Source organism: Apostichopus japonicus, chromosome 10, assembly GCF_037975245.1.
Source record: "Apostichopus japonicus isolate 1M-3 chromosome 10, ASM3797524v1, whole genome shotgun sequence".
Taxonomy (NCBI): domain Eukaryota; kingdom Metazoa; phylum Echinodermata; class Holothuroidea; order Aspidochirotida; family Stichopodidae; genus Apostichopus; species Apostichopus japonicus.
Window position 1 is genome coordinate 7,019,135 of NC_092570.1, and position 15,884 is coordinate 7,035,018.

General features: G+C 38.2%; 2 protein-coding genes across 2 annotated transcripts in view; one reads left to right on the forward strand and one right to left on the reverse strand.

Moving 5' to 3' along the window:
• Nucleotides 1-11,947, forward strand: part of LOC139975254 (uncharacterized) — a 41,836-nt gene extending 29,889 nt beyond the window's left edge. The window contains exons 2-4 of the mRNA XM_071983009.1: nt 2,700-2,745; nt 3,281-3,451; nt 4,292-11,947. Of these exons, the coding sequence (XP_071839110.1) occupies nt 2,700-2,745; nt 3,281-3,451; nt 4,292-4,921 (847 nt within the window). The 3' untranslated portion in view covers nt 4,922-11,947. The remainder of the gene's footprint in view (nt 1-2,699; nt 2,746-3,280; nt 3,452-4,291) is intronic.
• A 38-nt stretch (nt 11,948-11,985) lies between these two features.
• Nucleotides 11,986-15,790, reverse strand: LOC139975256 (stress-associated endoplasmic reticulum protein 2-like). The gene is made up of 3 exons (XM_071983011.1): nt 15,595-15,790; nt 13,594-13,666; nt 11,986-13,126 (listed from the first exon to the last, which is right to left on the reverse strand). The coding sequence occupies exons 1-3, from the start codon at nt 15,676-15,678 to the stop codon at nt 13,089-13,091; spliced, it is 195 nt and encodes a 64-aa protein (XP_071839112.1). The 5' UTR covers nt 15,679-15,790; the 3' UTR covers nt 11,986-13,088.
• Nucleotides 15,791-15,884: the final 94 nt, after the last annotated feature.

The window sequence follows — 15,884 nt, forward strand, 5'->3', positions numbered from 1 at the left end:
AAGCAGATACAGTATATCAAGCAGGAAAACTTGTCTGGGTCTTATAATTGGCTTGTAATGATTTAAATTGAATGCAAGAAGCTGATTAGTGACCATGTTAACATGATCTCAATTCGTTTGATCCACTAAATTATTCAATTATTATTATATAAATGATTAAATAAAGACCATTTGGTGAGTACGAAAACCTTACTAAAAATGGTGGAGGTCAGAGGTCAAATTGTGAAAGCCTTGTAAACCTGATATCTCAGAGGTAAAACTTTCATGAATCACTCATACTGTGATTCATTGGTTCACAAACCTGTCAGTCAATGCCCATGGATCTTAAACATTCTTTACCTCAGGTTAAACACAGTAACTTCACAATCATTTGACCAAGCATCGTGTGTTCCATTTATTAGTGCTTGCAAATCATGAAAAGGCTCAAAGTTTTGTACGATCTTTTTAGTCTTTACTGCAGATTTGGGAGCTTCATGCCCCACCCCCACCTCTCAGGCTGTATATAATAATAATATGTATGATGATTTATATTGATTGAAAAAGTGAGTGTGTGAACCCAGAGAGGGGCACCAACAGGGGCAGCAGGGATTTCAGGAGCGACACAGTATGTCCTGCCACTACTGAACTATTTTTACATATGATGGTGGGCTCATTAGTCTGCACAGGAGGGAAGGGAGGGGGTTTGGGCACAGCCCCCAGTGACTAAATATGACATTGGTATTAATGAGCAAATACTAAAGAAAATCATGTTATAAATGTTAAATTTACATGCGTGATAAACACATTTCATTTGATTGGGATCAGAATGGATCTTTTGTTAAAACCTGTAGCATTTAATGATCATCGCTATTATTACTGGTATTTAATCACATCCGTCAGATGTGGAGGGGGGGTGGCAAAATTTGTCACCGTCAGTTTTTCTTTACAAGGTGAGAATGTTTCAGTCTCAAGCTGTAGACAACTATTGGGAACTGTTCAAAGTCTGCACACCAATGATCTGTTTTATGAGGGCGCTGTTTAAAATTGAAAGGGCCATGTAAACAGTTCCTGATTGCATTGAGTAAAATCTTTCAAATTACCGCCATTCATATGTACCTACCACCCAATTATTAACTCCATTCCTCTCAACCTGTCTCCCAAACATAAATATGCACTCCGATCTACCAAGTCTGTACACGGGTAACTTCGTGTACTGCGCCCTCAATTACCCATAAGTGTTCCACCGACACCGTTCTTTCGTCTTATATGTGAATGCACGAGATAACATTTACTTTACTGTAGAAAAACACTCCCCAACATCAGTCTGCATGTAAACTGCAATTTTAGGTATAACTTGCAAGAATACGTACCTCGCCCACTATGTGTTTGGATACAAGTTCCGCGCATACAGTTTCAAAGTAATAAAGTAATTTTCCACCCTTCTGTCCCTCAATTCTGTGACGCAGTTTTGCGACTAACGTTGTTTTCATTTATGAAATTTTGAATACACTTATTTTAATTTATTATGTTAAATCAGGAAGGCCTCTCCCAAGTTTCACATATATATACATTATTATGACCTACGTGCAATCTGCTTCGGCACGCACGTGAAACTTCAGTGACCTTTATGCTTATTCTTTCCGCGAAAGCAAATATGGAAGATACCACTTGTGTAGCGGGGAATAGAAACAAAGGTTGACGCTTATGTTTGTGCATGAACTTCGTCTTTGTTATCGCATATCCTGAGATCCCATTATTCAATAGATTAATATATTTGCATTTGTCTTAAAATTATCTGTAGGTTGAAATAATTTATTTTGATTGAAAGTAAAAAGTTTTTATTAAACGGATTTATCTTCAGTTTACCCTTTAGACCATAATACAGAGTCTCAGAAAGCTCTGGAAATTCCCCATACAAATGTATATTCCCCCTCATATGCACAGTGTGTGTGTTTTTAAGTGGAACAAGGCTTGCCGTGTAACGTTGGTAGACGAAGTTTCGAAGCAACAATCTGGCGCGAGTCTCAAACTAAAAGGAATTAATACAATTACGTTAATAATAACTCAGTTTTAAAATACAATCGAGTTTACTTATTTACCTGGGAAGAAGACTTCAGAGTGATATTGGATCGTTTTTATATGTATTTATTTGCAACGAGTAACAGGAAGTTTAACGTTCCAGCTAGCAATAGCCTAGTGCATGAGTTGCCCCATTGGAGCCCCTTTCCGCGAAAGTCGTTAACATAAACATATCCAGACTTGACTCGAGACGGTTATTAACATGTCTTGGATTATATTCAGAAATGTAACGAAGTAAACGTGATTGAGAATATCACCTCATACGGCACACGTATTGTGGCGCATTAAACTGAAAGGAACTTCTAAAGCTTGGTAGCTAAACAATTCCTAACGCTTGGTCTACCTGAAGGTCTTATTCCATCTTTTTGAGAAATAAAGAAAAGAGGTCAGGCCTAGTCCTGCTGAAGATTTGTCATGAAACTGACCGTAAAGAGTTCTGAAAAAAGTGCTTGTCCAGACAGATTGGCACAAGGAATCTGTAAAATGTGCAAAGAAGATGTGAAAATGCCTTGCCAATGTCAAGATGCTTGCAAGCCAAAGGCTGCAAAACTTTGGTGTAGTCGTTTGGAGAATTCTAAGTTGAGGGATGACATTCTCACTGATAAACAATTATTTGCTTCTATTATTCATTTTATTTGCAGTGCTCCAACAGCAGGGGCTATTGACAACAAGATTGAGCAAGCTATGGTAAGTAGAATGTTTCTAACGTTTGCTGCATGGGCTATATCATCTTTTGCATTCTCCCTCTTACACTGATCAACAAGATGAAACCTTGTAGTGAAAGAATTATTATCACTGAAGCAGTTGAGAGTAGGCTAGGCACTGTTTATGTACTTGTGGTAGGAAACATGACAAAGCAATTTTATGACTAGTATTAAGCCTGCTAAATAGCTAACGAGGAAAGAACTTTTCCTCACTCACAAAGCAAGATTCTCAAATAGCTGTTTGACATTTTTAGGGTTGTAACTAACATTTAAGCTAAAGATGGTGAGTTGGATTGCTTCTCCTTTAAAATTTGCTTTTAAAGAACTTTTTATCTTGACATTAATCAAGTTTTCTTATCATTCGTGTATTATAATTCACCAAGATCCATAATACAGTATGACCTGTTCTCGCTGAAATTTTATTGTAACATCTTTTGGCTTTTTGTCGTGTGAACTTCACAAAACGATCATTTTTTAGCTGTGGTGCAAACTTTTTTTTCCTCTTCATTCCCTCACAGGATATTGTCAAAGGGCATTTATTGATGGCTGTGAGAGAAGAAGTTGAGGAACTCAAGACACAAATCAGCGAACTGTTGCAAGATAACGAGCAACTTCGAAAAGAAAATGCTCTACTAAAAGAGGGAACCTCTGGAAGTAGTCAGTTGCTCCAGCATAGACCTTCAACACAGGTGATTCTTGAATTTCCATCATTAGTATGTCTCCATGCGGATTTAAATTCATTATACTTTGGTAGTGAGGAGCAATAGATTGCAAGGATTGACAAATACATTTGGAACTTGCCTTCCAAACATGTTACTCCTCACCAATTCCATCCCCCCATCCCCCTTGTCATACCCTGCCACGCTCAAGAAACATACGGTACCCCCTCCTTCCCCCTTGCAACCCCCTTCTGCTCTCTGTGGCAGTAAACTGAATAAGAGAGGATTTGAAGTAGAAAACAATAACAATTTTGTATGGCATGTGTAAAAGCTCAAAATTGCCTGGACATTTCTGCCTTCTGTGTTAACCATAACTTATCAGATACATAACAGTAATAAGTACAAACTGAGACTTTGTCTAAGTTACTAATATTGTCTTCTTAGTTGAATTATTCAGTTGTATGAGAATTTTACAAAATAATGAGGAAACCTATGAAATTTAGTTATTTTTAGTTAAATAATGTATCTAACAAGAATGAATTTGTTGGCCTAAGGTAGTAAATATTGACTAGTACAGTATGTAAATTGTGTATTCTAGTACTGGAAAACTCCGGAATATATTTTAGAAACACCTATGCACAAAAACTTGAGCCCTTTGTCCATTTGCTGTCAATCTTTTCACAGGTCAGTCCCTGGGCTACAATAGATACAGACCTTTGCTACTGTCCCTCTGCTCAAACAGTGCTTTCTTTTCAAATGGTTTAACTTTTTCATCATTTTCCACAGTACTCATAGTATCAGAGTCTCCCACCCAATGCTCAAACAGTTCTTTCATTTTCACCAGTTTACTTTTTCATCATTTTTCCACAGGACTCACAGTATCAGAGCCTCCCACCCAATCCAGCAACTCAGATGCACACATCCTCCTCGTACCACCAGCACCCCCTCCCTGGACAACAACAGCTGCCATCTTCCACCTCTACTGGTGCTCCGACAGAACACTATCAACAACCGCCAGCCCACCACCATCATCCTCAGAGTGTGGAGTCGGGAGGAGCACAGCCCTACCCGCATATACCAGAAGCCCAGGTTGTAGACCAGACAACATACCAACATGCTATTCCATCCCAACCTAGTACTGTAACGACAAATGCTGAGCAATATCACCCGTCTGCCCAAGGGCAACAACACCAAGAAGGCCAGTATACGCTGACGCAGCAGGGCTCCCAGCAAGGTCTCCCACCGCAAGGAGCCACCCCAGCATCATCACTAAAGACGCCCATGTCCAGTTCCCATCCATCGCAATATCAGCACCCGGCAACCTTGGGCATGCCACACACTAGCTCTGAGCAGGGGCAGTACCAGACCGTACCCCAACACCACCAACTAGGTGCCTCCCAAGAGCATAGCCAGGCAGTGCCTCCCGCCGGTGCCATCACCCGACCCCAACAGGGGTCCCAGCCCAGGATACCACACAGTCAAGGTGACAGACATTTGTGACAGAGGACCAAGACATCGCCGCCATTCTGAAAGTGCAACACCTGTCCTCACGGTCTTTGATGGGGGAGGCTTCCACTGCTTCATTGGAGTATTATCTCTGCTGTGGGCATGGATAACCATGAGAAGTGAACACAGGGGATGAAGGTCGCATTCTCGGTGATATATAGAGAATGTTACATCCAGGCACCGTCTTAGTCAGGTCTGTGAATCTTGGCACATGGGTGGTAAAAAACTGATGATCCACTTAGCCTCAAGTGTTTAGTAAAAGTGGATAACATATGCGTCTAACATCCTGTGCTACACGGTGGTACATACAATTCAGCAAACAGGGTTATTTACCGATAAGGAACTGTATGGTGTAGCTCACACAACACTCAAACTTGTTTATAATATTTAAGAATATCAGCAAGGAGGCTAGACGATACAACTGCGTAAGAGGTGTAAATTTGGACTCTTGTCCAATTATTACAGCAAAATGGCAGCACAGATCACATGCAGAAGAAGTTCTTGAATGGACGAAGAGGTCATGGACTATGACGCCGGAGAAACATTCAATGCAGAAGAAATGACATCACTGGAGGGTCAACTCAAATCGTGGTAAATCTCGTGCCATATTGAAAATATGAAAACTTTTACCATAAATCCTCTCTGATGTAATGAGATGATACATACTTGAAGGCATCTGTCTATGCTACTTGGATTTCTCTAGCTCATATCAAGTACAATGTGTAGTTCCAGTTAAGCTAGTCAAATCTGTATCATTGCAGTGTCACTGAGTTTCGGATAGTCTATTCACCTACCTCTTAAAACCGAGCACTCCCAAGGATATTTTTTTCTTCAAAACAACAACAAAGAAAGAAAAAAGACAATGATACCAATAACATAGTTGCACTGGGACAATTTACTGTCCAGACGACCATATCTACTTAAAAATAAAACCATTTACGATAAACATCGACTTTATTCCGGTATCAAAGTTTGGTTGACTTAGGAAAGACACATCAGTGTCAGTTGTAACCGATGTGCCCAGTGCATCCTATTGTAAATGGGCACTCTCTATGAGTTGTAGTCCGTGTACAACAGAATGAGTTACCGTGAGTACAAGTAGAATTCCTCTTGGTACGAGTAAAGAGTGCAAAGGCTCTGAGCGAGAGTACAGGCCACTAATCCTAGAACACAAATACTAGAACAGACACATCCTAAACTGTGTATTGGAAATAGTCTCATACTCATATATATCATCTCATGTAGAATTGAAGTGACTACTACTACTACTAAATATAAATATAACAGACATGTGTGTAGCTGATATTCCCTGTCTTACTGTCCGCGCAGCTTGCCCTACCGTGCAGCGTTGTTATGCTGCCTCTTTTGCAAACACCATGAGCATATTTTTTCAGGCACCTTGCATGCACCGTGGGTGAGAAAATGCTGACCCCTTTGAAAGAGGTTTGGGAGAAATAAAATGCAGAGAGAGAGAGAGGGGGTGTTTTTTATTCGAGTGTCATCTCTCAAAACGATAGACATAATTTATAATTTACTAAACAATTTAGTATGACAGCACTTCCTAGTAAAGGAAATGTATTAAGTGTTTTTTACCCCTCAGCATCTTGAAATACTTCTTAAAAAAGGGCACCTGTTTTACTGAAGAAATGAAAGAATCCATGATATAAGGAATTGAAGTTTGACTAAAAATTTGATTTGGTTCAGTTTATAGTTTTGTCTACTTGTTCTTGCACCAAGGACAATGTTTGTTCGACTCATCTCACCATTGAGTATGTACTTTTTTTTGTTTTTTAAATTCTGTGTGTGGTAATTTTGAGAGTAGTGAGCGTCCAGGGTCAGTTAATGTATGATTGAATAAATACATCTCTCCAATCGGAAATCCACCAACTGGTCGTAATGATAGCATGACGTTGACCTGATGCTGGGGTCGTTTGCTTGGTCGCATGTGGTTTGCTACCATGTCTGTAGAGATGCAGGGACATAGCTTCAATTCATTTCAGAAGGTAAAACTAACTACTTGTGCTGGCCTATCCTAGTGTTAATATATTAAATTGAAAATAACTACATCTTACAATAGGCTTACTTAAAAAAAAGAAAAACTGTTTATATAAAATTTCCTGTGTATGAACTAAAAGGGAGAGATTTAAAGGTGTTTAACAATATTAATATTTAGGGTTTGGATTATTTAATTTTTACCAGAGTTATTCGAAGGTATGAAAATGAGGTTAAAAAGTTTGTTGGAGTTGAGAGCAAAGACAAAATGTTTCACTACAGAGAATTTTTTTTTTTTCCGAAAAAAAAAAAACGTATTTGTAGGTTTAACCTTTTCGATTTGTTTTGCCTTGAATAAGTGCTTTTCTGTTTTTAAGCTAAGAAGAATTTTTGATTGATTTGGTTAATCAAAATTCATGGTGTTTATTTGTGAAATGCTAAGTAGAAGAAAGAGGTGTAAGAATGTGACACTTGTGCCTTTGAAAGTTGACTTCTAGAGGAAGACATGAAGGGCAGGCCAGAAATGGATAGAAAAAGAGAAAATGGTCGGTATTTAGAGCTGAGGAGATGGACTTCTAGATGAGGAATGCGGATTTGTCTCACAAATATTATTAGACGAGAAATGTTAAAAAGAAATTAAGGCGAAGAAAATGTGGAAATCTATGAATTATGTATTTGATAGGAAGGGTCTACGGCTGCTGCAATGTGGCAATATGCTGAAAGAAATTGCACTATAAGGTTGGTTAACAAATATTAAGATTTTATATCTCATTTTCCAAAATAAGACCACTTTTTTTTTTCTTCTTTCTTGCTTCAGTTCTGCCTTACCTAAGTTTGAAAAAAAAAGAATAAGAAAAAAAGAAGACAATGTTGCAATAAAAAGTGTAGTTTAAATAAAGCCTTTCGTTGGCAGTCAAAGTCAGCTGCACTTATTTGTGGAAAATGCAATTTGGCAAGTTCTATTAAAATTTTTTTATATGCTATAAGCAAGTGTTCTCTATTCGGTCCCAATCTTCTGTTCATGGCCCTTGACAAGTATTTTATTGTCAGTCCAATACTATCTTTAAGCCAGTTACTGGATTCTTGTTTCAATTGTCAGGGGGGGAATTCTACGGTTATGGAATTCATTTTAATCGCACAATTGGTTTTGAGGTGTTGGGCCCCCTCAATCCCTGATACAATCCGGCCCGATGAGGGGGTGAGGGCGGTAGAGCCCTAGGACCCAGGACCAGTTGGGGGGTCGGAAATATTGGATAAAGAAGAATGTTTTCTCAGTTTCCTGATAAGCTTAAGATGGTGACTTGAGAAAGAGAGAGCCCTTTGACATAATTGGGCCTGAGGCTTGATGACAACAAGTGTTGCAATAAAACTGAGTCACTCATTCTTATAATTGGAGATACAATTCTACAGCCGCTCAGTAGTCACAAGAGAGATATATGATAAGAGATTTAGCAAACTTATGACTTCAGCTCATTAAATTTCTGGTTAAGTGGGGGGGGGGATTGGGGGAGGAATGGAATTGGGTGGTCAGGATATTACACCAATGTGGTGGGCATTTTTTTCAAGTCATAGAAGCTTAGTGTGATAAATATGCATGAGAGGTTTTAGTTTTGATTTAAAAACTTAGTAGGTCGGTTAGCAGAACCCAATGCTTTCAAGGTCAACTTGTGCATGAGTTTATCCAAATTGTTCTTTGGTGCTGTAATGTAAAATACTACCAGTGCTGTAAGCACCATGATAAATAACATGAAGCGGGCTGACAAAGCTAGTGCATATACATGTCATGAGTAAATCACCTGCATTTAAAGATCAAACCACTGCTGCACCATATCAGGAAGTCGATTGCACTCTTTTTGTAAGACGATACGAGCTGAGACGAAATGTACAGGAGAGGTTTGAATACAGTTACCTTGGCGAAGACTAAATAAGACAATCCTTCACTATTGTTTCACCATTATCCAATTTTGCTCTTTAAGAGATGGTTATTAACTGCTATTGTTTATAAGCTAATGTTGTCAAGTTATTTTAGTGTTTCATCTTGGAAATAATTTGAGGCTTGCAATTAAATCACAAACCAATTTATAAACTTTCACCTCACTTGCACTGTTATGGATCCATTCCACTTACCTTGGCCCTTTGTTTTTTTGGGGGGGGGGGGGGTTATATGGAGGAAGGTAAGGTTGGGCAAATAAAGAGGACTTAAATGCATGTTGTGAATGCCATATTTACATCGAATTGTTGATTGGGTAGATGCCAACATTTAAAAGTCTGTACTGGGAGTTAACCAGTTTCTATCATCAGTGGGTTTCTATCTATTAATCCCTTGTTATTATATTTCAAACCAATATGTATAATCACTTTTTGTAATACTAAAATCCAGTTCATCATTGATTATTAACACTAATGATGTCTTTTGGTTATTGTTTTCTTCCCAAGCATTGTAAGGGATAGCAAAGTCATGTCTATCATTATGAATATTAAACTGAGCACCAGCTACAAAATTTGCAGTGTCATGTTTTAATGGTTTTTGGTTTAGCCCTGGCAAATATTCTAGATGGACCATTCAGCTCCACCCCCCCCCCCCTTAATACACACACATATAGTATATGCTACCACATTAGAGTATGGTCAAACTTGTTTGAACTTCAACAATATAAAAGTAATTTTCAACGCTGAGATTTCTCATCGGACATACTTAGTTCTCCAAATCTCCTCAATGTTTGGAAAATAACTTGGCGAGTCAGAAACCTGGAGTGAATTTCTGAAAGTTTGGGTGCTCCTTAAACCCAACTAGTGGGGTTATTAAAGAGTTTGCCAAACATTATTAATGGTGATTGCATTTGCATCCCATATTTTCTGCGTAAGCCCAAAGCCAGAAAATCCAAGTTGGACGGTACCAACAAGTTAGGGAGGGGCGCAATTCTTGTTCTGTTACTTGCGAAGTCTTACAAATGATTATGGCTCAGAAGGGGGTCTGTATAGTGGGAATGGTCACCCTGTGCCCCAGCTTGGCTATGGGATTGGATCAGCCACTACAGTAACAAAACTGTTAACATCAGGGCCTTTTATATACATCTCTCAAGATATCACAATTTGTAGTGCCTGACAAGGGCGGGGGGGGGCACGTGCCCCCCCCACTTTTCCTCAGGTTAAAAATGTGCCCTTTTTCTACATAAAAATTGAGGTGTCTCAAGTCAGCAAGAGGCCAGGGAACCAGAATGAACACTCGGGAAGGGCCGTTTCCGGCCATCTGAGGGCATTGTAAAACCAAAAATTTTCTTGTACCCTCCGCGCCAACCTATGGTGGCGCTCCGCTCAGATAGTCGTGCATACAACTTTGCTAATCCTGGCTATGCCCCTGACTTTTAATGAATTTCTGTGGGTCAAACTCAAAGCCTTTTCGAATGGAAACAAAATTTATTAACTTCTACAAAGATATTAACAAGGAATAAAGTCTAATTCGGAAGATTCCTACATTAGCAACTAAAATGATTTCACCTCATTTTTTTCACATTGGATATTGCAGTGCTATAGTATGCATATTTTCCTTGAGGGGGGGGGGGGGCGTTGATGGAGTGCTGTGTATACGCAAATAAGATAATACAATAAGAGTTATAAAGGGTACTAAATATAAGGCTGCATCAGTCCAATCGAATTCCTGCAAAGTGCCCTTTGATGTCGGTGCCCCCCCAGATTAAAAATGCTTCCGCCGCCCTTGGTGCCTGGGCTGCTTACTGAAACAAAGAAAATATGGGTGGAATGGAAGAAGAAATGAGGAACAGACCAACTTTTCTTTTGAGGAATGTTCTTTACTTTTGTCCCCTTTTAATTCTGTTAACACAACATTAGTGATAGATAACCAGAAAAGCCACAACTCGAGAAGTATGGAGTGAAATTTTTGGAAGTCTCGGCAGGAGGGAAGAAAAATGGCAAAAAAGAGAATGAGTCAAAAGAAAAAAGGCATCTCGATACCATCCTTTAAAGGAATGAAGAACATAGGTGCAGAAGTTAATATGAGAGAGAGGGGTGGGGTGGAGGTGGGGATGAGATTTAAAGGGCTAACTTTTGCACATTCATAGGTTTCTAGAAGTGTGATCCCACAGCACAGACAGGAAGAATGAAGTTAAAGAAATATCTCAAAGCATATACAAAACAAAAGCGAAAACCAAAACAATTGCCCAAACTTCGACATTAAAACTTTGATCACTTGTGCGATCAATGCTGCCGACCTTGGAACATTTCTCTTTGTAAGGAAACTTGAGTGTCTCATCATGTACACAGGGGGTCGGGTGGAGGTGGAGTGCAAAAGACATTGAGTTTTATCAGATTAGCTTGATCGGATTTGCATGAATTTCACCAGCCGATAATATATGCTTATTATTCCAAGCTGATATAGAATCCTGTAGAGGGTTAACATACAATGCAAGAAATATGAATGGATGACCTTTGACTATTTCAAAAAATTTAATGTAACAAGTGTGCGTGGAATTGGTTTCAAAAACCAAATGAAGTATGTTAATACATTCCAGCTGACATCCACAGTTGACATCCACAGTATTTGAAATTATCATGGTACCATGGACAAGTTAATTGAAAAAATTAACCAGGCAGTTCTTCATAACACTGAGAGTAAATGTCACCAGGACGTTACGACTACAGTTTTACCTCTGGTGCACGACAAAACTAGATTTATCGTGAAACTCCTCTCTTCGGGGCAACCTGGATTGCACAGAAGGAGATTTGAAAGGTTCCTTTCTCTTTGAGGTATGCAGCTTGTTCGACAAGTCTAAGGAAGTGGCATCTAACTTTTGTCAGCAACATCGTCATTTTTTCGGGGAATGCATCAAAATATTATAAAGGGATGAAAAGAAAGCAGAAAAGAAGGGGGCAAAAAATGGGGGCAAGTGAGTAATATGACTTGTATGGTAAGTAAGTACGCCTCCAACTTTGAAAGAGAGAGAAGAGAAAGGAACACTGCCTAATTTTATAGGCAGTGATAGATACACTTCAAACACTTAGATATCACAAACACAGAACTTAAAACATAGACTGAGGCACGTAGGAAATTTCTTAAAACTAGTATCATTACACACAAAAACAATTACTTTTATTTTTCTGAATCTTATTTTACATAATTTATTACTGGAGTTCACTTACGTTACATTTTGTTGTTGTTGTAGTTTTCTTATTTCCCTTAAGCATATTTTTGCATTCTGAAGATAGTAAAGAAAGTCTTGGTATTGCAACACTTAGTTCTATGGGTTCGAATCCCAAAAAGTTCTTTGCTCTTTTCAGTCGGGTGTTTCCATTCTAGATATTACTCCTCAATAATTTTTGTAGGTATGATTGATTCCAAAACTTTGATCGGTGACATTTGTGGACAAAATTTATTATTCAACCCCCTCCCTACCCTTCCTCCATCCGTCATATATTTCCATGGTTACCAAATCAAATCAAAATAAAATAGAAACATCTACCCAATAGCTATTGTGTGTCTTGTAATTTGAAATAGCCCAAATTTTCATATGATGCAGCAGAGTGATGCCACAATGGCTAAATATTTAAAAAAAAAAGAAAAAAGATTAGTGTCCTCCATTCTTGTATCATTTAAAAAAAAAGATACTGTTATCTCTTGCCCTGGAACATTGTCTTAAGCAGAGAGCAAAATTATCACCATAAAAACTTCAGATCACATAAACAGGCTCTGGATATGACACAAAAATATACCCTTATGTAATAAAATTGCATTATCTTAAATTCCAAAGCAGCATTCTAAACACTTGCATTGCTTCAATCTTTTTGAGGACTATTTGGTGTTCCTACTTTGTATTGAAGACAATGCCAATTTTAATTTTTTTTTGTTCAGGGTCAGCTCACACCTCCCGTCATCAGTGAAACCAGCACACCAAGACCCTCGTTTTTTATCACATGACAGAAGATCTCTGTGTTGAAATTGTGCCTCCACAGTAGACGATATGCTTAAACGAAGTCTCACAGAGTATCCTTCCAATGTTTAATAACAACATGATACAATTCTTTTCAATGTCTGTGATCTGTTAAAGTCAATTCTTGTTGGTTGAAGATGGGGCTTTCTTTCCTTCTTTATCAAAAAGTGTCTCGTATTCCTGTAGGGAGATACCCATGAGAAGGGTTTTTCGATGAGTTGGTTTTATGCGAGTCTTATGGACTGGATGAGCTGGAATATTGCTGCAAGAGAAAAAAAAGAGACATACAACATTGTATGGATGTATTGTACAATAAGGCTGTAAACTAAAAAACTCAGAACGACGAAGCAAATATGGTCAAACAGAAAAATCAGGACAGCAATCTTGGTTGGTAGATCAACAAAATTATTATTTCAGTCTCCATGGTAATCTCTTTATTCCCTGTTTTTTTCTGCGGAAGTGGAGGGGTGAGGGGGGAAGACAACGAATGGATGTAACTTTTCATCACAGAAAAGAAAATCTTGTTGGCATTTATATGGTAAAATTTTTTGGTTTTGTTTAGTCAACAATAACCCATCATCCAATTTTCCTAGCTCTTCATCGGAATGGGGGACATGTAAAAGGAACGCTTTTGACTTCTTACCACACTTTTTTTACATCCATCCTCATTTGTACATTTGTCAGTGAGAGAAGTGAAATCCCAAATAAATACAAAAAGTTGACACATACCTGAGCCACAAACAACAAACATGAACAACGCTAACAGCCATGGTCCAACAGGGTACTTCTCTTCTTTTGCTCTCTGTTGCAAAAACAAAAGAAAAAAAAAATTAACAGAATTTGTTTTTAAAGGTAACTATGCATGAGAGACAATGATTAAATTGTTCATAACACACACACTCACTCTCACAAGAACGTAAAATGATGACATAAGGGAGCAACAAAATTAGACAAATGTCTCAGTGTGCAAAAATACTTTAGAGGGTGAACCTAAAGTGCATGTTGAAGAACTATGTTTTACCCTTCCTACCCTTCCTTTGATCATATTTAGTAAGTTGCATAATGGGTACCATTACTGTGTACTACAACACAAGGTTTGATAACACACCAAACAATAGGCACTAAATGACTATAGCATTTATACTTGTAAAATGGTATTATTTTTGTGAACTTCTACAACAATACATACCATACAATCTATTAACATTACATAACTTTAAATAATGGATGGATGTTTGCTTGAATTAATTGATAAATCAAAATAAAACAAAACTGTTAGCAAACTGCTTATCCGCTAAAGAGCCTGTGTAAGAGAATTTGTAAAAGTAAGTTGGCCTGACATTTTGATACTAGTAGGATCTTCTTCAGAGGCTGAATGACAAGTAACAGTAACAGATGGGACAAGTACACGCACAGAATACAGAGAGGTTAATGAGCAGGTTGAACACAATGGAGGATTAAACAAATTTGGTGAGATTGTCAGTCTTATCCATTTGTAAAGCTGAAGTTTTTATGTGCACTGGCCCTACAATAACCATTAGAGTTCAATGAATTAAAAATATCAGCATCACATAAAGTAAAATCCCTGACTCGATGCCATTAGGAAATGTTTGTGTGTCTGGCTAGAAATTCTAGTTTTGATTTATTTTAAACTGAAGAAATTTGAGCTTTCCATAATTACATGTAGTAAAACAATTACTTAGACTTGAACAGTGGGTGTCCGGGTGTTGCAAAAAATATCCAAATTTAAGGCAAAACTTGGTGGATTGATTGCTACAACTTGCTTGAGATACAATTTTTTTTTATACTTTAGATGGTATTGATATTTACTTAATTTGGCCAAAACTGCATTTTAAATTCCCAAATGTGAGGAGTTTAAAAAGGAATCCGAGGATTGCGTATCCAGCACAGTTTGCCAAAGTGGCATATAAGTAAAGGGCACGCAAAATCATACAAGCCAGAGCAGAAGTCTGTGGAATACTTGGTGAAAACATGAGTCACAAAAACACTTACTTCTTAACACAATCCATATTATTTTACTAATTTCTGTGGTTAGTTTTAGGAGATCTTAGTCATTGGAGTTGAATTAGAATTGTCATGCATCAATGCGGTCACAAGTTGTTGGACAGTTTTAGTTTGCATCTGATATCAGAAATTGTGTGAACATTCTTTAGCTCATGAACACCTGGTACAGGTATCAGCTATTACAATTTGCATCCTCTTATTCTTAAATCTAACTTATCACAATTTGTACTTTTATAAATGTTCCCAAGAGTTTCATAGAAATTTCAGGAACTGCCATCATGGACGTGCATATTTTCTGACTAAAACGCTTATGATACTCTGTTAGCAATAGTCCAGATATAGCAAGGTACTGTTTGGCCTACCCACAAATATGGTGGTTTGTCAATCAGCATTTACTAGTACTAAGTACTTGGCACAGCCCTAAATAACTTGACTTACTTACTTTCCACTCTTTAAGCGTTAGGGTCCTAAATTGGATGTTGCACTGACGTGGCTTCCACTGCAGTGTTGGACTAGGGTCACAGAAGACCAACGTTGTGACATGCCTACAGAGTCGCTGTTACTTGTTAGGGTTTGGGCTGACTGAGTATGAACTAACAAGTATTAGACTACAAATACTAGGGTTAGGCTTAGCCTATCCGCAATCATTTTGGATATTTCAAACCCAAAAAGCTTATAGTAACTTAGTAAGTGTCGGTTACATACCAAAGTCTTAGGAACATTTCCTCTCTTCTCGATGTTTTTAACGGCTTTGTCGTTCGCCCTCCTGATTTTCTGTGGAGCTGCCATTTTAGAGAAATGTGTGTGTTTTTGCAACAGGTTTGTATGGACCTTACGACGCGTCGAAGTAGTTGACACCAGCTGTTTCGATAAGTTTTTACACACGATGCAACGTTGTATGGAAGGGGATGATCCAAACGATATGTACACGTCAAATTTGACCTACCGAGGTCTTGATCGAAAACAATCAAATTAGGTAGTATTTGAAAGAAAAA

What these genes read in the sequence shown, in the direction of transcription:
- LOC139975256 (XM_071983011.1), bottom strand. Translation starts at nt 15,678, where the DNA reads ATGGCAGCTCCACAGAAAATCAGGAGGGCGAACGACAAAGCCGTTAAA. An exon ending in GAAATGTTCCTAAGACTTTG is followed by an intron (nt 13,667 to 15,594) that starts GTATGTAACCGA and finishes TTTTTGCAACAG; the next exon opens with AGAGCAAAAGAAGAGAAGTA. An exon ending in GTTTGTTGTTTGTGGCTCAG is followed by an intron (nt 13,127 to 13,593) that starts GTATGTGTCAAC and finishes TTTCTCTTGCAG; the next exon opens with CAATATTCCAGCTCATCCAG.